This window comes from Rousettus aegyptiacus, unplaced genomic scaffold (genome assembly GCF_014176215.1).
Source record: "Rousettus aegyptiacus isolate mRouAeg1 unplaced genomic scaffold, mRouAeg1.p scaffold_m13_p_1, whole genome shotgun sequence".
In the NCBI taxonomy this organism is placed as follows: domain Eukaryota; kingdom Metazoa; phylum Chordata; class Mammalia; order Chiroptera; family Pteropodidae; genus Rousettus; species Rousettus aegyptiacus.
In genome coordinates, this window is record NW_023416284.1 from 101,969,115 (window position 1) to 101,994,814 (window position 25,700).

The following is a 25,700-nucleotide window of genomic DNA, read 5'->3' on the forward strand; positions in this document are numbered from 1 at the left end:
ATAAACAAAAGTCTGAAATCACTCAGTCTGTTGTCAGAGGTACCCATGATTCAACCCTACCTTTTATTGCTGTCCACCTTCCCAAAATCCCTTCATACTCTCTTTGCGGATGCTTAGTTCTTCAGCGACACATCCTGCTTGCTTATGCATGAGCCATTGTTTACATAGTTCCCTTCATCTAGGATGTTATGTTAATTTCCCACCTCTTTGATGGCTTCATCACCTTGACTAACTCCGCTTGTGCATCATTCCTCCCTATCAAATGGGCATTTTCTAAAACACAGTCCTTATTTCTTTACTCGTTCTCCATGCTCCCCCTCCTCCAGGGAACTTATTGCTTCGACTTATTTTGCTCTAAGCAGAAATTCAAACCCACATTCTTAGCTCTGACCTTCCTCTCATTCTTAGTTCTGAGTTTCCGGCACTCTAATGGAGATCTGCACTTTCCTGTCCTGCTATCACCTCAAACAGAAGACTTCTAAAATCATATTATCCTCATTAATGAAAATTCCCTTCCTCACAGCTCTATTTCTATCATAAAGCCAAGAGAGTTTCAGGGTTAAAAGGAACCTGAAAGCTCAAGCTCAATTAGTTTATCTGTACCTGAAAGCTCAAGCTCAATTAGTTTATCTGTACTCAGTCCATTTACATCTTTGACCACAACGTCAAACCCATCAATGGTATCACCATTCCAATATGGAAACCAGTCTCTCTAGAGGCAAATTTACCAGGAAATTTATTTGCACACATATCTTCGAAGGCCCATGCTCAATTTCGTATTCACATCAGTCTTCCTTTCAGCCCTAGTGTGGGCCTATTATCGCCTCTGGACAGAAAAACTGAAGAATCGTCCTTATCAGCCTCTGTCTCAAGGCTCTCCTTATTCTAACATGCTCACAGGGAAAACAGTCACGGGAGCAATGGCAAAAACAGCAGCAGCTCGCATTTCATCTCCTTTCTCTTCAAGACTTAAATCCACATAGCTCGTATCCCAAAATGTTAAGATTGTCAATTTTTCTGAAAAGAAGGGGTCAGACTAGATAATTTCAGAGAGGTTTTCCCAAATCAGAAATTCTATGATTTTATGATTGTTGATCCCATTTTACAGAAGAGGAAACTTGGCCTTAAAAAATGTCACACAGCCAATGTGTGGCAAAGCCAGACCTTGAGTTCATTAATTTTCCCACTGTACCGTGCAACACAGAATATGAAACTTTCTAAACAGGGAACAAATCAAGCTCCCACCCCATTAATTACAAAGGGCAAAAACCACTTACCCGTCCCAGTTTCTTTTTTTCTGTGTTATTTCCAACTGCACCCCTCCACATACCAATCTCTTCAACTAACCTCGTATACCCACTGGGTTCTGAACATCTTCACCTCCACGCTGTTGCGGGACCTGACATAGTTACCCACTCCTAGCCACTCTGTGCATCCTAATCATTTTTCAAAGCACAACTTGGGTCCCACCTCCCTCTAAACTAGGCCTGGAGACCTCGTTCAAGCCACACTGGTGTCTTTATATGCACCCTTCATTTCATGTCCTACCACTCATGTGACCCTGATGTTGTCTCACATTTTTGCTCACAGCTGCAAGCACATGGACTACTGGAACCCCATCTTCTTTGATATCCCCTCCCCCTTTCAGCTTTCACAGAGGCTGGCTCCGAGTATATGGCCCCACATGTGTGTTTGTTAGTTGGTTGACTGTTTATTTTCGATCCCTTAACTCCCTAAATTCTTTATCTTACTAATATTTCCTTCATGCCTAGCTTTTAAAATTATTTGTCACTCTTATATTATAAAACAGTTATAAACGAAGAGAAGCAAGGTCAAAAGAAAGGTCAAAAGCATTCCTTCCCACCCTTTTCTAGTTTATTGGTGGTCAGTCTAGGGTAATTCATGCTAACAAGCATATTTGCCTCAGCCTCCTCCACCCTATGAAATGCAAGCTTACAGTGGGGACTGGACTTCCTCTTGCTTTTTGGGTCCCCACTGAGTAGTTCTGCCCTATCTACCCATGGTCCAGGCCAATGGTTTTCAGTCTTTGAGGAATCCCAGAATCACCCGCCCAGGGGTAGTTTTTTAAGGATACAGATGCCTGAGCCTGACTCCGACCTCCTGAATCTGAATCTCTGGGGACGGGAGACCTGGGCAAGTCCATGTGAAGAAGCTTGGCAGTGACTTTTTCACACTCCAATGGCCGTTACACACCAATGGCCTGGCCATTGTTCACCATGTATGCTACAATAAATATAATTCAAAGACTTTACCCATGTTTGCAGAGCTAGAGGGTTTCTAGAGGTTAATGACTCCAGGTCTTTTTCTCAGAAAAGATTCATTTCAGTTCTGATAGAGTTTCATTGTCTTTAAGGAATTTCACGTTTCAGAACGAAGATACTCAACGGAATCTATGAGTTTCCAAAGTAGATTCTCACTCAGAAGACTGGCAAAGAAATACTCCCGGTCATTGGAGCTGACCCTTCAGAACACCAGTATGGGCAATTCTCAGACACCCCCGGGTGGGGGGAATCCTTTCACTACTGACTCACATCTTTAGGAAACCCATATTTAACTACTTTGTTTCTTCGCTATTTCTAGTCCTCCGGTCTTGATGACAAAGACAACTGAGGATATCTCCTGGGTAGTAGTTTTAAAAGATAGCAGATAGTGAGGCTCTGTTATATTTTTTGTATAGTCCAGATAGATAATGCATGTGAACATGTGTGTGTATATATTTTCTATGAGAGCAACTATGGCTATGCTGGGCTGGTGAGCTACTGGAGAGAGAGAGAGTGTGGGAAAATCTGCACAGAGAGCCCAGGGGCCCTTTTGAAACTAAGGGTCAAAGTTATAAGCACTTTTCAGGTAAACCTAGGGAGGCCATACCCAGAGCCCATTAACGAGACAGGCAATGAAGCCCACAAAATAATGTTCCCTTACAGGCAAAAGAGGAGAGGCCAGTGCAGCACCCCCGGTGGTCTGATGCATTCTGGCCCAGCCCCTAGAGCTACGTGGAAGCTCCCTCAGATATTAACTTCTCTTGAGCTTGAGAACCTAACAACTGGTCAGGGATCTGCACTTACCTTGTGGTCAGGCCAACCACATGGCTTTGAACAGGGGTTTCTGGGGTCCCCGGCTCTCTGAGTAGCAACCTCATTAGAGGCAATCAGTTCCAGCGAAGGTTTCACTATGCTCCAGCTTTTCAGTGGTCTGTGTCTTGGCTCCAACAATGAGGCAGGGGCAGACAGGACTGAGTCTCTGACTTCTTGGACACATCGAGGGAGAAAAACTCAAGGCTTCTCACCATTTGAGCTATACTTGGCCTACAGAAGAGGCTTTACTTACACGCCAGATTCACACACAACTCTTTCAATGCTCAGATTATCAGCACTGCACTGGTAAGAAAACGGTGGCTCAGAGAGGCCAAGCAGCCTGTCCCAGACCACAAAGCAGGTAACTCACAGCCTAGCACCCAAAGCTGCACTCTTCTACTGCACCTCATACAGTCACTAACATGGGCCCAGCACCTGGCAACTCAAAAAAAAACAAGAATGAAAAGCTTTTGACCTGAGTGTCTAAATCGATATACTCTTTGCCCTGGGTGGAGAAAGTCAACAAACACCCAGAGAAACAACACAAGTCAGCAGAGAAGCAGGAGCTGAGATCAGTGACAGCAGACTTCAATGTCCGCATCCCCAGTCCTCACTCCCACTACCTGCCGAACGGCACCTGAAATGTGCACCATGCGACCTCTGACAGTAGCACTCTCATGGATGTGTCACCAGGAAAAGACGCACTCACTGACATAACAGGAAGGATGAATTTGTATATTGGATTACTGACCACAGATCAAAATCTGAAGGTGGTGGGAAAGAAAAACAATTGCTTAATGTGATGAAGCAAATGTCAAAACCTAATGAGCTTCTGCTTATGCAAGCCGGCCCAGGTGACCAGTCAGCCAGTGGGCAGCAGGGATCTGAGATTTGATCCTGTCTGTTCTGGAAGTCAGATGACCACAGCACGGGTCACCATGACTTGACTTGACCCTGCACCACTGTTAGAGCATTTCAGATCATTCAGTAAGTGAAACAACTAGTCATTTCCACCAGACAATCAGCAGGACTCTGTTTAGTTTCCCCTATGCTGAACTGATGATTATTTGACTAGGCGGACCCCATGCATGATTATTCTAGAGTCCTGTGGATAGGGCATTATAGTCTGTCAGCAACCGTTAACCAACACCGATTGGGTGAAAGCTCTCTATCAACAACACTCCTGATCACAATGCCCCAAGGGCGTTAGAAGTTCTAGACATTAACCCGCCCTAGCTAGGTCACCTATTTCAGCTGTGGCAGAAGCTGCCTGTCATCAGACCAGCCTCTAATTATGACTCAGTGGCTCTCTACTAGAGCTGCACACTGGAGTCACTTGGAGTGGGGTAAAAATATTGTTTCTGAGTCCTACCCACAGAAAGTTTGATGTAATTGGCCTGGACACCAGCCTGGCATCGGGAGTTTTAAAATCTCCCCAAAAGATTTGACTATGTAGCCAAGGTAGAAAACCACTAGTTTCTGTTGAAACCCACACCTGTGGCCCCAAGAGACATTTGCAGCAAATTGGCTCACCATCATCACTTCACTTTGGTGGCTTTCTACATTGGGTCTAGGGGTGGTATAGGGGGCAGACGAGTCAATACAGGTGGGAGGGATGTCTTGATCTAACTGCTCAGCATATCCTGTGTTTGTCTTGCCAGATCACTTTCTGTTTTGCTTTTACTTCCTTGCTCTTTTTTTCTTTTGACTATCAATTCTCTAACCTGTTGTCCTCCCTTTATTATCAAAGTCTAAGCCACATATGATCTCATTTATTCTCAAAATAGCCCTACGAGTAAGGAAAGAGTCAGTTTTTTGTCCCCTAAGGTAAATCGGGGAACCGCAGATTAAGAAAAATTCTATCTGCCACAGAATTTGTATCATTATTTCACATCAAGGTGTTTATAGCAATTTTCCATTTACAAAGCACTTTCACCTATTTGCCTCTGTGGAACCCTCACAGCAAGACTGTGGTGACAGTATTTTCATCATTGGGGAGGCCACACATCCTAACTGGCCCTGAACAATTCAAGAGTACATCTGTTGTCCCAGCCTAATTATTGGTAGCATCCCCTTTCAATCTCAGAAGTGTCTTGGTTTGGACAAAAGTTATATGGTCACCTTATTTTATAACCACCATCTTGTTTTAAGAGGGGTCTATTGAGACTCATAGAAGTTAAGTAAGTTGTTCAAAATCACTCAACTAACTAGAGGGAGAGACAACACTTGAACTCAGGTTCTTTGTCTCCAAACCTCTGGCCCAACCACAGATATTAACCACAGATATTATGAAACATTAGAATCAGAGTGGATCTACTCAAATCTTTCTTCTTATAGATGAAGAAACTAAAAACATCAGGGAAGGAATCTCTTAAAAGTCACCATAAGACTGTTCCCTGGAAGAGAAAGACTTGGAGTGCAAAGCAGGGATGACCAGGCTTCTTGACAGCGGTCCACGACCACATTAGAATGGGTTAGTAAGTTATCGATACTTGTCATCTTGGGTAGCACTGGAGAGCCTAATTGGGCAAAAGAAGATACAAGCCCTGACGTATGGGTGTTTGAAACAGAGTAAGGAATTTAGAATCTAAACTGCTAGATTTGAGCACTGGATCTGAATGTTATTTACCATTGACATCTGGGCATTTCACATACCCTCTTCTGAGCACCTGTGTCATTCAACCATAAAACGGGACGAACCATCATTCTTATTTCCCTGGGTTGTTACAAGGAGAGCAAACTGCTGCCCACGGAGCGCTCTGACAGCAGTAAGTCTCACAAGGCTCTTGTGAGTCGCAATTATTTGTTTTCTTCATTTTTCACATGAGTGAACCAAGGCTCATGAATAAGGACACTGGAGATCCAATAAGATAAAAGTATTTGAATGTGCTTCATAAGTCCGAAAATGCTGCCTATTATTATTATTATTATTATCATTATTATGAGCAGTAGCAACAAATAATGATTATTAATTGATGTGGCACAAAATCATATGTCCTTGAAACTCCCCGGGTGACAGAGGTTTTGTATGGCACACCCGGTGGACAGTCCGGGTTGAAGGGTCATTTCATGGGAATGTTGAAGATGATCGATATCACAGCTCTTACTGGGTGGGGCCAGCCTGCCAGGGAGGCATCCTAGAAAGTGGGTTGGTGGGTACCTTGCCCTTCAGAAAGCACCTCAGGTACCCGACACCTTCAACAAGAAGGGCTTTTTTTCTATAGAAATCACAGGGCTAAGAGAAATGTCAAACTCGGAAATGCTTAATTTTGTATAACAGGATATTGCCTCCCGAAGATGAAACCATTCAAAGACTGGCCATTGTCTTATTTCACAATTATTTTCAGCCTTTACTTATCTCTGTAAGTGATAACTACTAACTAGAGGCTCAAAAAGGTGGGGTGGGGTGGGGGGCGGGGATCGAAAGAGCTTTCCTATCTGATTTTTTGTTCCCTGCATTGGTCTGGTGTTTGAGCTAACCATTAAGGCCTGCTTTCCTTTTCTTGGATTGCTTTCCTTTAGAGAAAAAACAAATGACAACACAGGCATTTTAGAATTCTTTGGGGGCACTGGGAGCTGTGCAATGAGCTTTTTATATAAATGGAGAAAACCTCCAAAGCTGCCAACATGAAATTCCAAAGGTGCAGGTAGAATTGGTCTCCATGCCTAGTAGTGGGGCAAAGGGCTCCTTTGGCTCTAAAGAGTCAATTTGTGTTTCAAATATCTTTCAGGAACTTGACACTATGAAACTACCTCCTCCCAGGGAATCTGAGAAAGTCCTAGAATAGCTTTCTTCAAGGAGAGCAGCAAGACTCATTACTTTGTTAAAGTCTTCTCTATTCACTCCCTGACTGCAGGCCTGGACCCTGAGGTTCAGGACCTCACTGTGCTGCCCACACTGCCGGGCCTCCAAAGGACATGACCCCTTTCATTACCTGGGTCACCCAGAAGGCTTGGAAATACTACCCAGATGGGGGTCCCAGAAACCAAATGAGGGTGACAGAAACCATATTTGAGGGGAAAGAAACAGGCTGAGGAAAGGAAATGTCATTAAATGACACTTTAATTCTACAGATAATTTTTTTTTTTAAAAGAATGTAAAACCTGGCCAAAGAAATTTAACAAACTTTTCTGGTAGGCTGGGCCAACTGGAACAGATCACTTCCCCTATTCCAGGGAATATATGTGCCTTTTAAATTCCATCAGGAGGCCCTTGGATAGGCACTAAGAACTCTTCTCTTCTCAGTGATCTGCATATTTCTAGGGACACTTTGCATTTTAAGGTTTTTTCCCCCCTTTGTGAAAGGTCTCAGCTCTCAGGCAGCCTGCCAGCGGCCCCTCCCCCAAGTCCTGGAGACTCTTTCTGCGCCGCCCTGGAGGCAGCTCGCTTGCCGCCTCAGGTTTCCAGGCTTCTGCCGTGTCGGCACAGAGGACTGATCAAATGTTTCTTATTACACCAGCCGACCGGGAAACACTGCCTCGGCCTCCATCCTTCCTCCTACAGGTTGCAAAGGAAGCCAGTGGCTTTGACGCTAGATTGTGTCTGTCCAGGGAGCAAGGCGACTTAATTTAATTTTTTTCACTCTATGCTTTCATCCCAGTCTGCCCAGGTTGACCGGGACGTTTTCCGAATTGCCAAACCCTTAGGCATTTCCTAATATTACCCTGCAGCATCATGATTACAACAATAACAACAATGTTGGCAAATGGAGTGTTTGTTTTCTGCTTTGCAGGTTAGAAAGCAAGAAAACATCTTTGTTTCCTTTTGCTTTTCTTTCAGTAGCTCTAAGAGAGAAAAGGGAGATTTTAAGACGTGATTTTTTCCTTTCTTAAGGCAATTCTATCAATAATGCGTCCTCTTACCCTCCTCCCCACCCCCGTTTTAGAGGAAAGGTTTACAGGTCCAGCCAGGTTCCTGCCTTCTCCCTACACCTGGAGATGCCCTTTAGGAAAAGCCAACATCGCGCGGGGCAGGGCTCTGGAACTGCAGCGGTGACTGCCTGTCCTGCGGCGGCTTTGACAAACCGCCGGCCAACTCTCCAAGAAGACAGCCACTTGCCAGATTGCACCTGACTCCATTTCGCCCGAGAGCCCTGAAGCCAGGCTCTGCCTTGCAGAAGGCCACCCAGGGGACGACAAGGACTGGGCTGCCCTCCCTGGGGATGGTCCAGCGTCCCAGCGCGGCCCGCGCCCAGGCACGTGAGCCAGCGCCGCCGGGAGCCTTGCTGGAGGAGAGGCAGGTGCGGCGGGAGCCGAGACACCGACCTACCTTCACGAAGAGTTCGATCTCAGGGTCCCTGTCGTTCCCGTTAGCTGTCGCTGCGTCCGTCATGCCGTCGGTGCCCGGAGTCACCGTCCCGGGCCGGGGAGGCGCCGCCTCTGCGGCGCTGGGGCCAGCGCTCTGCGTTCCTGCTCCTGACCAGGGGCCTCTGTTCAGAGCGGCGTCTTTTTTCTTTTCTTTTCCCCGCTCCCTAATCTATTGCTGAAGCCGGGGACAGCGATGTCCGAGAGATCGGTGTCCCGGGTGATCACAAGAAAAGGAGAGAAGCCAGGAAGGGACAGGGGGCAAAGGGGAAAGGTGTCGTCAGGGATGGTAGCAGGTCCTGGGAGCAACAAGTGCGGGGCCGCAGGGAGGTGTCACAGGATCCGCGCCTGTCAGCGATCCCGCTGTCGCCGTCGCAGCCAACTCGCCCAAAATAGCTGGCGGCCGCGGGGCGGGGTCAACCGGGCAGGGCGGGAGGGGCACCCGCGAGCCGGCGGGGCCGCAGCCCGGGCCCTGCCGCTGCCAAGCCACCCCACGGGGCGCGAGGCGCGCGGACCCAGCTGGTCCCACGCCGCCACCAAGGACCAGAGGCTGTCTTGGGAAAAGAAAGAGGAGAGGGAGAAGGAGCCTGAGAGAAGAGGAAGAGGAAGTGGAAGAGCGAGAGGTAGAGGTGGAGGTAGAGATGGAGGTAGAGGTAGAAGAAAAGAGGAGATGCCTTTAAATCTTAAGCTTCAATAATGAAGCCTTACCTACTCCAGGTTTACTACCAGCGTTAGCCAGTTGGAAAGCCCCTTACTGCCTAAGCAATGTTCCAAGTGGAGAAGAGCAGTGAAGGAGTGGGAGAGGGAAGGAAAGGACCCCCCAGAACAGGCCTTCGCCATCCTCTGGGACGGGACGGGGCGGGAGCCGGGGGGCCGACAAGACCCGCAGTGGTGGGTTCTAAGTTAGAGAGGTGAGCCAGCCAAGTCAGGTGCAGCTGGAGCCAAGAGTCCCTGTCTTTAACCTTCTTTCCGGGCTTGTTCTTTCTTTCCTTTCTTTTTCTTTTTGTATGCTTTCTCTTCTCTTCTTTTCTTTCTTTTCTGTTCTTGTTTTTTTGTTTGTTTTTTTCTTTGTTTTGATTTTTAATAAAGTATGATACACATATGGGAAAAAACACACATACCATAAGTGTACAGTTCAATGAATTTTCATGATCTTAACCTACCCATACAAAACCAACACCAGATAAAATAAAATAAAATAATAAATAAATAATAAATAAATAAATAAATAAATAAATAAATAAAATGTTAGCTATACCCCAGAAGCTCCTCCCGGTTGCTCCTCTCTACTTCTCCTCCCCTCCCCTCTGTTCCTGACCAGGGTAACCATTAGCCTGATTTGTAACAGCACAGATTACCTTTGCCGGGAACCTTGCATTACATTCGCGAGATTCATTCGTTCTGGTGTAGTTGTAACTCATCTATATTTATTGCCGCAATGTATTCTTGTCATTCTTCTGTTCATGGATATTTGACTACTATGGATGCTGCTGCCAGCGACATTTTATCAAACGTCTTTTGGTAAAAACATAGATGATTTTTCTGTTGAGCATATACTTATGAGTGAAATTGCTAAATTGAAGAGGGTAAGAATGTTCTTCTTGAGTAAATGCTGCTACATAGTTTTCCAAAGTGGTTGTACTAATTTATATTTCCACCCTTCATTACTTTTAAAAATAGGCAGTAGATCTTTTGCATCTGGAATCTGGCCACACTCTTTTTTCTTTGCCTTTTCTTTAGCTAATCCTGCTTATGCTGTCTTGCCTTACTTACAAATCTACGATTTATTTCACAACTTTATATAAAATAATAATTTAATAATAAAAATAAATAGTAGTATTTCTTATGTACCAAGCAAAAAATGCTAAGTACTCTACATATCATAATTTGTTTAATCTTGATAATTAGTGTTATTATTTCAATTTTACTAGTAGAGAAACTGAAGTGTAAAGTATTTGAGTAACTTCCCCTGTCATCCAGCTAGGAAATGGTGTGAAGTCGGAATTTGTACCCAGGAAGATTGAGCCTGTGCTCTTAACTGCTCTATTAACTGCCTCTCTCAAACTAGCGCACATGAGGTAAGTCACTTTGGGGAAGCAAAGACACTGCCCTCGTCTTAATGGAGATTAAAATTCATTTCAGGGTAATAGTCTCATGAAAAGAAAACTAAGGCTGCCACATGAATTAGGCAAACAGAAGGGCTACATAAGTCAGCATGTAGAGAGATTATCGACCACTATCGAAATGGGTAGAGGAAAAGTCCTCATAGAGCAGAAGGCACTTCAGCTAAACCTTCCTGAATTGTCAGGCATCTGATAGGCAGAGAAGATGGCAAGGTATCCTAGCCACCCTTAATGGTAGCTGTTTGCCCATAAACTCCAAGTGTAAATATCTCCTTCTCACTGAAGAAACAGTCACCAAACCCAATATGCAACCCTTACAGTACACTGTAGCTTAATCAAGGTGAGGTTTAATTTCTCTCCTCTTCCTTGGTGTCGGGCTTTCATCACCAAAGCCCTGAGCGAAACTGTCACCTTCATGGCTGTACATTCTGAGCCAGTGACTGCATCCTCTGGGAAGGACAAGGTTACAGAGGGAGACTGGTACCTTCATTGCATGCTGTGCAGACTTATCATTTCCATGCTCTGGAATGTGGACAATATTTGCAATAGTAGTGTGGCAGAAATAAATAAAATTATACTTATAAAATGTCTTTAAGGTTTGTTGTGGTTGTTATTGTTGTTGTTTTTAATGAAAGATGTCTTACACATAGGATCACTTTCTTGGCTATGATCTAAACAACATATGGCATGACCTCTATGCTCCTTAATCTCAAACCTAGCAGAGTTGGCTTGCATTTCATCTTCACCAAATATCTCCTGCTTGTTGGAAAATGGAACAGTTCCCTTTTAATTTGTAGATAATATCTCCCATTTGGGCATCCCTACAGATTACTGATAGTTTTGATGTTATAAACTTTCATGTTGCAAAAAAAAGTCAATTTTCATCATAAAATATTTCTAGTTTTTAATTCCACATTCTGCTTTAGTTCGAGATAAAAATATTTCATTTCCACCCTTAATATCAAAGCATACTAGATTATGATCAATCCTAGTTTTGTTCAGAGAAAAATATTTCCTTGATCATAGATGATATTTCCAATAATCATAGTTTCACAAACTTGATACAAGTTTTAAATAAATATTTACTGGAAAAGCACTTCAAAAATATATCCAGTGCTCACTTTGGCAGCATACGTACTAAAATTGGAACAATAGAAGATTAGCATGGCCTCAGTAAAAGGATGTCAGGCAAATCTACGTAACATCTATACTTTTGTATGATGTTGAAAGCGAAAATTATAACATACCTTATGGTGTTTCAATATAGTCAGATTCGTGTTTTGACATAATGGGTGAAGGTAAAGGGATTTATATAGTCATTTGGTTTCTATACTTCACTGAAAGTGATAAACTATGAACTCTAAGCATATTGAGAAAATTTAGGTGTGTATAATGTAACAACTCCTAAAGGAAGAACTATAAAAGTTATACAAACAGATGTAGCAAACAAACAAACAAACAAACAAACAAACAAAAAACAATAAATTAAATGTAATGGCAAGAAATATTCGAATAATCTAAAAGCCCTAAAAGACATGAAAAAGAGAGCAAACAAAAAACTCCTAATAAAATGACGTGCCTAAACCCAACCATATCAGTATTTACACTAAATATAAATGGTCTAAACACATCAATTAAAAACTGAGAATTGTTGGACTGTATGGAAAAAAAAACCCCAAAGCCAACCATATACTATCACAGAATCTCATTTCAAAAATAATGATGCAGATAAACTTAAAAGATTGGAAAAGAAATACCATGCCAACACTAATCAAAAAAATTAGTGGCTATATGAATATCAGATAAACAGACTTCAAAACAAGAAAGTTATCAGAGATAAAGAGGGATGTTACATAATGATAAGTCAACTCATCAAGAAGATACGACAACACTATATGTGTATGAACCTAATAACAGAGCTTTAAAATACATAAAACAAAAGCTGATTGTGAAAGGAAAAAGAGACAAATAGACAATTACAATTGGAAACAACAATATTTCTCTCTTAGCAATCAATAGCACAAGTAGACAAAAAAAAAAAAATCAGCAAGAATGTAGAAGACCTAAACAACTCTATCAACCAATTTGACCTAATGAACCCTTATAGAATATCCCACCCAGGTGACAACAGAACACACACTATTTTCAAGTACACTTGGAACATTCACCAAAATAGTTATATTCTGGGTCATAAAATAAACATTATATTTAAAAGAATGAAATCATATGAAGTATGCTCTCTAATCATAATAGAATCAATTTGACCAATTAAAAAAGAATTCTGGAAAACATCTAAATATTTGGGAATTAAGTAATACACTTTAAGAAATTTCTTGGCCAGAAAAGGAGTCTTTAGAAAATATTTTTAGAAAATTTAGTATATTAGAAAATATTTTTAACTAAATGAAATGAACATACAACATATCAAAATTTGTGACATGCAGCTAAAACAGTGCCTAGAAAGAAATTTATCCTTGAAACACAAAAATAAGAAAATGGCACAATTAAAAAAATTAGGCATAAGATCTGAACACTCCACCAAAGAAGATATACCCATGGCAAATAAACAAATTGAAAGATGATAAACATCATCATTCAATAAGGAAATACAAATTAAATGTAAGCTACCAGAAATACCTATTAGGATGGTCAAAATATACACACGTGACAATGTCATGTGGTAGCAAGAATAAAAAGAACAACTGGAGCTTCCATCATTTTTGGTAGGAATGCAAAATTATACAAATCTAGAAAACAGTTGAGTAACTTCATATAATGTCAAACATGACCCACTTCCTATCTTCTGGGGATTATCTTAGAAAAATGAAAATTTAGTTTTTTACAAAAATCTGTGCATAAAAATTGTTAGCGGCATAATTCATAATTGACCCAAATTGGAAAGAATGCAAAAGTCTCTCAATGGGTGAATGAATAAACTAACAGTGGTGCATCCATACAACAATATACAACGTAGCAATGAAATGAATAGGTGCAAAACATAGGTAAATCTCAAAGGCACTATACTAAGTGAAAGAAGTCAGTTCCAAAAGGTTATATACCATGTGATTCCATCTATGCGACATTACAGGAATGGAGAGAAAATCAGGGGCTTCCAGATGTCGGGTAAGAGAGGGTTTGACTACAAAGAGGAAGCACAATGCAGTTTTTTCAGATAACAAAACTAAACTATTCTGTATCCTGTTTGTAGTGATGGTTATAAACATTTTTTAAAATGTGTTAAAACATATAGAACTGTATACCAGAAGAGTAAATTTTTTTGTATGTAATGTTTTTTAATGATCAAGATGCTTAAATATTTCCGAAAATGTGAAGTCACTAGGTTTTATTTCCATATTCTCTTTCCATACATTCTTTCCTTCAAATCCTTAACATCGGATCTCATCTCATTGACTTCAGAAATATAAAACAGATCTCTATTTCATGAGGCCTCATGTTCCTAACCACAGAAAATCAATAAATTAGGACAAACCTTCATTGAAATAAAAAATAAAACAAAACAAAATAAATATATTAGGCTGAGAGAGAGCCTGTGTATGTGATAAAAAGACATTTGTTGTGAAATAATGATGATGCTTATAGAGAGATTTTCCAGAAATGTTTATCTTACCCAGTACCAGAGAATAACCACCTCATTAGTTACAAGCTCCAACTTCTATGTATTTAATGAAACTTAGTTAAACCCACCATTCTGCCCAGGGTAGCAGCTATTTCTATGGATATTAGGTTATTCCACCCTTACATTCTCTACGAGGGATCTCTTGGACAATCTCAAGGGCTTGAGGTTCAAGCTGAGAGGACCGGTAAATTTTACTGACAGCTGCAGAAGCACCGGTTACATTGTGTCTCTGTGGGAGGATGAAGTGGATGTGTAAAAAGGGAGGTGAGTCCTGGAGAGATCACGCCTGCCTGAGGTCACAAATTGGACTGTAAGGAGGATTGGGGTGGGTTGTTAGTTCCATCCATTCCCTTATAAACTAACATGCCCTTGGGTGTGCCCAATATTATCAGTGATCTTTGACCCCACAGGATTCCATCTACTTGTGCTTAGCAAAGGGAAAGTTCTGGGAGCAGGATGGACTGAAGCCAAGAGTCCTTGTCAACAAGTGTCACTCATCCCACTGATTTACTCACTGCTCATTTCTCCAACCAGTGTACTAAGAGTGCCTACTGTTTGCCGGGCACTGCTCAGTTCTTTCTAGAACCCTCTGAGAGCATGCAGTATACATATCATCCCCTGGTGATGAGCAGTCTTTGCTCTTGCATTATTCCTTAATGAGTTGGGTCATGTCTTTCCCACAATGATAAAAGCTCCGTGAGTACAAGAATCCACTTTTGCGTCTCTTTTGCATGGTCCACAGAACAAAAAAAAATAAACTTGTTAACTGATAATATTCCCAGAACAGTGTACCTGCTCAATAAATAATTGTTGATAAACTCAACTAATGAAAACTGGCACCTCTTTTGTTCACAGCCTCTTCTTACTCCACTACGGATCCTGCCCTTACATTACTCAAAGGCCGACATCAGTAAAATGGTCATTACAGTGAGGGACTTTTATAACGATTCTAGTTTTGAACTAAAACATAGGAAGGAATTACATAATAACAATGTTAACATTGTTATTATGAGAGCCCACCATGTGTCAGGAGCTATTAGCTCACTTCATCTTAATAAACCAATGAGGTAGGTGTCAATAGTCCCATTTCACAAATGAGGAAGCAAAGAGTTAAAGAGATTAAGTAACTTGTCCAAGGTCACATGGCTAATTATAAATAACACAGCTGGAGCTGACTGACCCTGGTCTTTCCATCGTAAAATCTCATCTTATTAACCACCATGTTTACTGTGTATGTGAAGTAGGATGTGGTTGGAGAGGTTGGGATGCTGATAAAAATTTAGAAATTGCTTATTGAATTGGTGGAACCAGTAAATGGACCGTCTTGGATAAGGAATGGCTGGATTTGGGGATTCTGGAACCTTTCTTTACACTACTTAACCTAAAAGACATTCAGAGATAAGCTGGAAAAAAAAGAAATAGGAACCGAGAGGTGGCACATGCATGTTCACACACACACACTATACCAAACCCTAGAGAAAGGGAAACCATGGGAGACAAAAGCCAGGAGAAGGAGAATCTGAGATCATATTCTGTTGCATCATTATGCATTTTTGGCAGGATTTACCACTCTGGTAATTGTCCTCACTCAATGTCAAAGTTCATATTTTAGTCACAGCAAGATCACATCGAAATACAACTATTACACAAATACATTTTTAAAAACTTGGACAAGGCCCCAAATAAATACCTGTAACAATTTTTTTTTAATTGTTGATCCATATTACTTTTATCCACATAACAATTTTCTTTTGGCCAACAGACCCATCTTGCCAATTGACCAGAGGTAGCCTTGAATAACTCAAAAAGAGCAAGGTGATAAAGAGAACCAGGGTTGGAGGAGAAACAAGGTGAGGCACATTCAAGAGAGGAAGTCAGCATTTATATGGGTGGGAGCAGAATGCAGAATGGGAAAAGTGGGCAGACGTCCATGATCAAAGAGATTAGCATTTTGAAAGGAAAAGTGAAGCATTGTTACAATGATTGACAACTACAATTCATTCACCCTTTTGTTAATGGATCCCCAATATTCCTTGGAAATCTATACTTCCATTCATAGCCCATTAGGGTAAAGTAGAGATTTGAGGGTGGGCAAGTGACTTGTATTTGTCAATGGGAGCACTAAATCCCTGACTAGTGATTGGTTCAAAATGAGCACATGATCAACATGGATCCAACGAGATTCAAATCTGGGACTTTTGTCAGATATGTATTTAAGAGACAATTTTTTCTTCTGCTGGACTTATGGAGAGAGACTAGGATATGATTCTGAAGATGCTTGGACTATCTTGCCACTACTAAGACAGACTTTGACTGAGAGAAAAGTCAACAGAAAAAACAAGGGCCAAGTTCTGATGTATTGTTTGAGTGATTGATTCTCTCGGTTTCCCTAGAATATCCTGTCTTGATGGTCAATAAAGTCCCTTTTTGGCTCAGGCTAACTAGAATTGGGTTTTCTGATGTTTGCAACTGTAAATTTACATCCACAACAGTTAGAACTTGTGTAGAATAAAGAGGGCTATGGGCAAGAGATGATCCATATGATAGAAAAAAAGATCTTAGGGCTATTATAAGGGAGACACAAGTCAGCAATACAATAATGCATTTTAAAAAAGGAGACTATACCCTGAGACTAATGAATAGTATTATTTTTAAAGTTCCAGACCCTCATAAAAACACTGTGTCATCTTTCAAGGCTTGTGAACTAAAATACCAAATGAAAGTTAAAATATGTTCAGAAAGTGAGAAAGTTGCAGAAAAAGGCCCTATGTGTAGAGTTAAGGTGATCAAAAGTAGCTACAGAATAAAATGATAAAATTATAAAACTATGTCTCCATGCATTAATTTTTTTTTTTTTTACCAACAGAGAAAATATCTTACAGTATTGTAAAAAGAGCACTGGGCTTTGATCCAGACGTTCCAAATTCATGACTTGGCTCCTGCCACTTTCTAGCTTTGTAATCTCTTCATCAACCTGTCTATACCACAATTTTTTTTATCTGTTAAATAGGGATAACAGTACCTTCCTTGAAGTTTATGTAAAGTTTAAATAATAGTATTTATGAACATTCATAATCTGGTATATTGAATGACTCATAAGCAAAGAATAAAAGAGCTATTTTTCCCCCATGTATATAAGGCAGCACTGCATTTCACAGGCAGATTCTCACTTAATCCCTCAATGCGACCCTACATACAAGGTAGCTACTATCATTACTCCGTTTTACAGATGAAACTGATACACACAGATGAGTCAGTAAGCATAACCAACCAGAAAGCTCTAGAGCTGAGACTTGAGTCCAGGTCTGTTTGACGTCCAAGTGTCTGATTTAGTGACCTCAATAAATGAGTACTAGTTAGAGTTATTTTATTATTAATAAATTATATAAATGAATAGAAAGGTTAAATGCATGCATGCATGCATGCATGCATACATACATACATACATACACACATAGTCTCAGTCTGGAAATGAAGGCTGAAGATCAGCTCCTGGAGCATTCAAAAAAGAAATGTTCCCAGGTAAAGAATGGAATACAGACCTTGTCATTACTCTGACCATGCTGGGTGGCCTTGATCCTTTATCTGTCTCCCTGTCATAGTTGCAGCTCTCTAAGCTACATAAAGCATTAATTCCTGAAAAGTATAGAATATTATTGAGAAAAATTACAAATTCCTTATTGGAAATGGACAGAGTTAATCTAACTGAATTGTTATTTTTTTAAAAAAATAATGTATGCTAAGGATGGGGCAGAAGCATGTCTGTTTCTCTCCTCAAATTCTGGGAACATATCTGTATTTGAGTTACATGTATATATGTGTATACACACATACATATTAGGATTTCAGAGAAACAGAATAAAACATTTTTATGCATTATTACCTGGTCATAGCTGGGAAGATACAGAGAAAATTTATTTCTGCAGCACAGTAGTAAGAGATTCTCTTTAATCTATATTCAGGGAGGAAGTTTTGATTCTATTTTTGTCATATATTTTCTCCAACTGTGCAATCTTTGATGATCCGCCAGGAAGATTAAACCTGTTCTCACAAAGCTTAGTGGGCAGACAATCAAGAGTCCCACCATGAATTGCTTCAATTTCGTTCTTCTAGGAAGAAGGCAGAAAACATTTCCAATATCTCATTTTAGCTAAATTCAGCAAACTTAGTTTGCTCTGCAGTTCTGTGCCAGGCACTGTGCTCAGCACTGGGGATGCATTTATGAATAAGATCCAGCCTCTGCCTGAAATAAGCTCGCAGTGCCTGAAATACGCGTGGGCTGCTCCCACTATTCACCCCATTTCTAGCTGAGTATACACCATGTACTTTTAGGAAAATAGGCTTGAAGTAAATCTGACAGTGTTGAGAAAAGGTATTCCTTGTCTAAGTTTTCATACCCAGAGAGTGAGATAGCACTTGGATCTACATTAGCTACCTCACAAATGAGTTCTCTTGCACTGAGATGGTAATAACCAGAGTTAGTTTATTATTTTCACTTTCACTTATCTAGTGACCAGATATTATATACCAAATACTCTTAGAGACACTGGGTATATCTTGAGGAGTATAAAAGTTGTGGCTAGCTCCTGCCTGGTGGATCCTACAATCCATTGTGGGAGATAAAACAAACAAGTAAATAAATATATAAATGTATAAATATATAATGTGATAAATTTTGGGGGGTGATCTGGGTTATAATGCTAAAGAATCACCATAGAGTGTGAAGAAATCTCCTTTGTAGGATATCCATGGGAAAGGCCTCTCTCAGGAGGTGACATTTAAGTCCAGAACTGAAAGATAATAAATTGCTTTGAAGACTAAGCAGTCTTTTAGGGAAGAGGGAAGGGAACAGCATGTGTGAGGGGCTTGAGATAGAACAAAGTGTTTTATACCCGAGGAGGTGAAGGCCTTGCTTGAATTTTCCTATGGTATCTCTATAAGGCCTACACTGTGGGGCCACGTTTTTATCTTTCTTATGTAATTACAGGTGACCCTTGAACAATGTGAAAGTTGGCAGTCCCATCCTCCAGCAGTTGAAAATTCATATATAACTTTTGACTCCCCCTAAACTTAACTATTAATAGCTTACTATTGACCAAAATCTTTACCAATAACATAAACAGTTGATTAATACATATTCATATGTTTTGTGTATACACATATGGTATACTGTATTCTTACAATAGAGTAAGCTAGAGAAACAAAAATATTATTAAGAAAATCATAAGGAAGAGAAAATACATTTATAGTACTATATGTATTTACTGAAAACAACCCACATATAAGTAGACTCGTGCAGTTCAAACCCATATTGTTTAAACTCATGATGTACAGTTATGAAATCTTTGTAATTTCAATACATCATTGGAGAAAATTGACCCAGAGGATTTCACTCAGTGAAAAAGTTCTAGCATGAAGGAATAATGAGTATCGCTGAATGTGAGTTCTTTGTAGTTAATGACTTTCTAAATTACTCTGTAACTATTCATAATTTCTTCAGTTAAATGCACTTTGAAAAGGTTTGCAATGAGCCCTGTAAAAAAGATAGACATTCATCGAAAACTCCTTTGGCATATACGTTTTCATCTCAAGGTCCCTCACAGTTGGTTTTGCTCATTGGCTGCATGTACACCAGGATAGGACATGTGGTGGATGGCAAACCCTCTCCAAAAGCCTGGTATTTTAGCTAAGTGTTTTTATGTTTAAAAAATTGCTTTGAAATTCATTTGATTGCATTAAAATTCATTCTTTTTACCTTGCTCTTTAGGCATCTTGTGAAACCGACCACTGTCACTTTTTCTTCTCTCATAAAATTAAGTCTCAAGATGAATAAAGCTGAATTTAGACGCAGTCATTTATCTCTCATTAACACAGCACAGGGCAATTGCATCAGTAGACGCAAGACTTAATACTCTTAATGAAGCCTCACATGGTTAAGGCCCAAAGGGTCAAACCACTGACTTAAGCTCTGCTTTACCGCACCCCCGCTCCCTGTGGGAAGTCATCAAATTAAAGGGCAGAGGGAAGCAAAACAGCCACGCCAAAGTGGTCTGGCTGAGTTCACCAGTCGACACCAACTCCTCTGCTCCTTCCTTTTGGTTATAGGGATGCTTCACGCTGCCCATGTGGATGCCGACTGGACAGTACCCTTTGCCCTTGTCCCAGGGTTCCACAAGTGGTCACATTTACATACCACCGAGTGACCATTTACTCTGCAATATAAAGAATAAGGGGGTCCTGTCTGAATAATAGAGAATTCCGACCCTTTATATGCACCTGTCACAAATGAAGACAAAATACTGGAAAAATAAAAAAGGAAGGAGCTTGCTCACCCTGGGTACATACATGACTATACTTCTCATTTACTGTTATTTAAAGATCTGTTCCCATTCCCCTCTCTTCCAGTAAGGCAGAGGGACCTGTAAGACACATACAATCCATTCTTTCACTCTCTCTCCCTATTTTTTTAACAGACTGTTTTTTAGCACAGTTTTAGGCTCACAGAAATACCGAGCAGAGAGTTTCAAATACCCCCTGCCCCAACTCATGCACAGCCTCCCCCACTATCAACATCCCACACCAGAGCAGTTCATTGGTTACAACTGATGAACCTACGAGGACACATCATTATCACCCAAAGTCCATAGTTTACATTAGGATTCACTCCTGGTGTTATACTTTCTATGGGCTTGGACAAATGTGTAATGACATGTATCCACCATTCCAGTATCATGCAGAGTAGTCTCACTGCCCTAAAAATCCTCTGTGCTCTGCCTATTTATCCCTCCCCTCCTCCACCCCCCAGCCTCTGGGAACCATTGATCTTTTTTAATCATTCTCTATAGTTATGCCTTTTCCAGAATGTCATATAGTTGGAATCATACAGTACATAGCTTTCTCAGACCAGCTTCTTTCACGGAGTAATACACATTTATGATTCCCTCACGTCTTTTCACAATGCCATTCATTCTCTTTTTATCCCTAGTGCCTCTCACAGAATAGACAGTGTTGTTGAGCTGTTGTTGAATAAATATGTTGAATAAATGAGAAAATGAATGAGTGTAGTTCACACACAGTTCATTTCACAACTGTTTATGCTGAGGTCTGTTAAGTAAGTGCAGGCTCTCTTCCAAGCGTCTTTAAACAATGATAATATTTGCTTGGGACTTCCAAAAATATTTCTTATTTTATTATACAGCAGTCATGAAATGTAAGAAAACAGATACTTCTCTTATTATCCCCATTTTAATAAGATCAGGAAACTTAGATTCAAAGTAAAATAATTCATCCAAATTCCCTGTGTTGGAAAGTAGCAGAGCCAGCAGCGGCCTCTGCAATTCTCTGATGTACTTTAGTGCCTTCTAAACCCTGGCTCTGGGTGATTTGAACTGACAGATATTAAACAAGGAAGTAATTCCTGCTGATACAGTGACAGGTGAGGGCTAAAAAGACCCTTCTCTCAATCTCGTGATTCGGGGGAGTGCATCTTCTCACAAAGAAGAGTGTCCTTGACCATGCAGCCTAAATCAGTAAACCCAAGTTTTTCTTTCACCACTAGCGAACTACTGCTGGGATGAGGAACTGATCTCTGGGGAGGAAACTTTAACAACAGATCAGTAGGTAGCTCATTCTCATTCAACAGTTAATAATGCACTGCTGGGCTTCCCCTGCTTCTGTTAGGAATCAAAAAGGCTTCAAGGATATAGGCCAAAATTCATTCTAGATCTGCAATTGTGATGGGCCCTCAAAGGAACAGTGAAGTTCCCCTGGGAGTTATGCCTAGTTATGAGTGAGTTATGGGTGAGGCTCATGAAGACTCCTGCCTTGAAATCCAGTGCCATTAGGAATTCATTCATTCGTCCGGAAATCTTAACTTTTAGCCTTTATCTCTTCCCTGAAAGCCTCATGTTGATGAATAACTATTTGTGAGTTTGTTCCTTGGGTGTCCTAGGTTCCTCAAAGTTAGCATTTCCAAAATATCACACTAATGATCTTCTCCCCCAAATCCTCTCCTGCATTTTCTTTCCCAGTCGATGACACCATTATCTATCCAGTCACCCAAACCAGAACCAAGCCTATACTTTTGTCTAATTCTTCAGTCATCCTAAATCCAGTCTTCGAGTCCTTACTCTCATACGTCTCCACTTTTCATCCCTGTTACTGCAGCTGCATTGCTTCGTGCCCGAGGAGTCATGGAACACTTCTAACTGCACTCTCTCTCAACCACCCACCTTGCCACTCAAATCCATCCTCCATCTGGTAGCCAGAGGGAGCCAACTATAATGCATTTCAGATCACATTAGCCCCTGCTAAGAATCTCTCAGCGATTTGGTGCGGACCATGCTCCCTAGTGTGATATGACGGGTTATGACCTATCTGTTTATCCAGCTCATCTGGCCTCAGTACCTAAAGATTACTGGGGTGATCACTTGAGCTCTAATCTAATATACTATTGTATGGCAATTATAATTGCAAAAAAAAAAAAACCCTTATACTGTACAATGTAAATATGAGCAAATAATTGTCTTTTATATTTCAATCAAGCTGGGGGGAAAAGCAAGAAATATCTAGGAACAAGTCTAATGAAAGGTATATAATACCACATACTACATTATTGAGAGAAATTAAAGAAGACCTAAATATAGGGAGGGAGGAATATACTATGTTCATGAACTGGAAGGCTGAAGAATAACAGCACTAATCAAAATAACCTAGAAACCAGAAACAACCCAAATGTTCTTCAATGATAGAATGCATAAGGTCATTGAGATATAATCACATCATTTGATATATTTGGCCATGACGGTGAATAAGCTACTGCTATATGCAACCATATGGATGAATTCCATATACACAATGTGAGTGAAAGAAGCTAAACACAGAAGAGTACATATCATATGATTTCATTTTTAAAAAGTTCAAAACAGGTAAAACTAATTTATGGTATTAGAAGTCAGGATGGTGGTTACTCTAGGTGGATGTAACAATGCAAAAGGGCTTTGAGAGGAGATTTCTGGTGCTGGTCGTCCTCTATCTCTTGACCTGGGTGGTAATTTCACAGTATGTTTGCTTTATAACAATCAAGCCACACATTTATGATTTGTTCACTTTTCTGAATGTATGTTTTAATTTAGTAAAAAGAATTAATAAAAAAGGAATCCTTCAGGAAGTGGAGAAAAAAAGATTCTGGGAAACCCCGATATGGTTTGATTGCCTACGTCTGCATCCTGCTGTTTCAAACCTCCGTGTCTTTGCTTCCATTACTTGAAACTCTTTCCTCACATTTCCTGACCCAACTATCTTTTTCTCATCTTTAAAACTCAGGCTTCTGCAGCACCCTGTGCAAACGTCTACTCATAATCTATTACATTGAAATTATATGTTTACGTGTCTGTTGCCCTCTAGAGCTAATATCTTCAAGAACAAGAGACATCTACTCATCTCTCCATTAATTACTTCTTGCATTATCATTTACACTTTACACATCTGCATCCTCAGCAAATCTTCAAGCTTGTAGAAAGCAGAGATGGTGTTTCGTATTTTTTTCCCTGTGCCTAGGACAGAGCCAGACATGTCTAGATTTATATATATGTCTACATTCACTCATCTGTTCAGCAAGTATTTAAGATCTTATTTTAGTCCTATTGCTGTGCTTTGTAGAACGGAAGATATGGCTCCAGTTCTCAAGGTCTTACACACTAAATAATATATACCATGCTTTTTAATAAGTTGCTGGTTCTGATTTCCGCTTAATTAAGTGGAAAATGGCTCCCTTGTGCCTCACTCTCCCCATGGGACCTGTTCTCTTTAGCATATGACTAGTTGCTGTTTACCAACAGATGCTGTAGTGAAAATACACACACACACACACACACACACAATATGTAAAAACACAAAGGTGAGTCTTCACTCCAGTTAAGATATATGAACAAGTAGGTCACAAGAACTAATAAACATATGAAAAGGCATGCTGCCTTAGCTAAACAACAAAAATTGCACTAATGAGAGATTTTATTTAATTGGTAATTTTTTTTTAAGACTCATGAAAAAAAGTGTAGGTAAATGTGTAATATAGGTAGTGAGTGTGAATTGGTACAACTTTTTTAATGGACCTGTTATCTATCAAATTTAAAGACATACCTGAGTCATATGAAGACTTACTAGGTTCACTGATAGGCAGCTCTTAAGTGAGCAAAGGATGTATGTTCAAAGATACATACAGTGTTTGAAATAAGAAAAAAATTAGAAATAAACTAAATATTCATCACTAGGTTGATGAAGTACATTTTAGTGCATCCATATAATGAAGGTTATCACTAAAAGGACATATGTGAAGTGGAAAAATGAAAAAAATGCCCTGGATGTATTGTTAAGTAAAAAAGAAAACAAATTGTGAAAGCATGCATACATTTATTTCACTTTTGTAAAATATATGTAATTTTATTATATATATAGTCTGAAAGGCTAGACACTAAACTATAAATAATGGTTATTTCAGAATAGTGGTATCAGGATGGAGAAATTTTATATTTCTACTTTTTATAATTTTACTTTGTACTTCATCTGAAATTTTGGTGTTTTACGAGAAGCAAGTGTTACTTTTCTAAGTAGGTTGTAGGGAAAGGCCTGAGCCTGTCACCTAGACTGTGCTCGCATGTCCTAGAGCTATCTCGGCTGCCCCCAAGGTGTGAAGTCAATCGCTTTGGTTTTCAGGAAGCCAGTTCTCTCTTCTACAGACTCGTGTCTGGATTCAGAACCTTCATCCCTTACCAACATTCTTGTACAAGCATATCTTACTTTCCTCTGGTTCATCCAATGAATACACATTCATTGCTCATGTCCTGGCATCTGCTTGCAGCAGAGAGAAACTGAGTGGATTTCTCAGGCTGCAAACATTTCTGTATTTTGAGAGGGACACACACACACACACACACACACACACACACGGCATCATAGGAGAAGGGAATTAATAACACAAAGGCCAACGTTCCAAGAAGGGTGTGGGGCCTGCAGAGTTTCCTGGGACAGTCTGTACCAGAATCACTTAGGGAGCTTCTTAAAAATAGCTTTCTCTGAGCTCTTCCCGTAAACACTAAATCTGAGGTGGGACCTGAAAATCTACAGATCTGACAAGCTCCTGTGATTCTCTTGGCCACTGAAGCGCCGTAGCCAGTGCAGCACAGAGAGAAAAGAGAGGAGAGTCTGGGGCCTGGACACTTTCTGCAGCTATCCACAGCCTTCCTACTTTTACTCTGCACACACGACCACCTGGTTGTCCCTGACAATATCAGTCCAGGAACCTTTTAAGTCTTGATTCTGAGAGCCTTACAAAGACCCCAAACAGAGAAATAGAGAAACGAGAAAAAATACCAAAGAGTGAGAGACTAGCATCACTTTGCAAAATTAAATTTCTATCCACAGGTGAATTTATCTGTAGATTCATCTATATCTAGGGAGAGTCTTTCCTCTATCTTCCTTCCTGTGCTGACTGTCCTATTTAATGAGAATAAAGTTTTAAAAAATAAACATTTGATCGTTAAA

General features: G+C 40.4%; 1 protein-coding gene and 1 non-coding gene across 3 annotated transcripts in view; one reads left to right on the top strand and one right to left on the bottom strand.

The window, feature by feature from the left end:
- The window catches only part of CLIC5 (chloride intracellular channel 5), a 149,173-nt gene that overhangs the window by 85,783 nt on the left and 37,690 nt on the right, over positions 1-25,700 (bottom strand). Inside the window, exon 1 of one of the 2 annotated variants that reach the window (XM_016133056.2) lies at positions 8,365-8,776. The exons of the other annotated variant lie outside the window; for it this stretch is intronic. Within the exon in view, the coding sequence (XP_015988542.1) occupies positions 8,365-8,427 (63 nt within the window). The 5' untranslated portion in view covers positions 8,428-8,776. Of the gene's footprint in view, positions 1-8,364; positions 8,777-25,700 lie in introns of those variants that run through there. 2 annotated transcript variants of the gene reach the window in all.
- LOC118606448 lies at positions 11,636-11,738 on the top strand. The gene has a single exon (XR_004952401.1). It is a non-coding gene; the product is annotated as a U6 spliceosomal RNA (small nuclear RNA).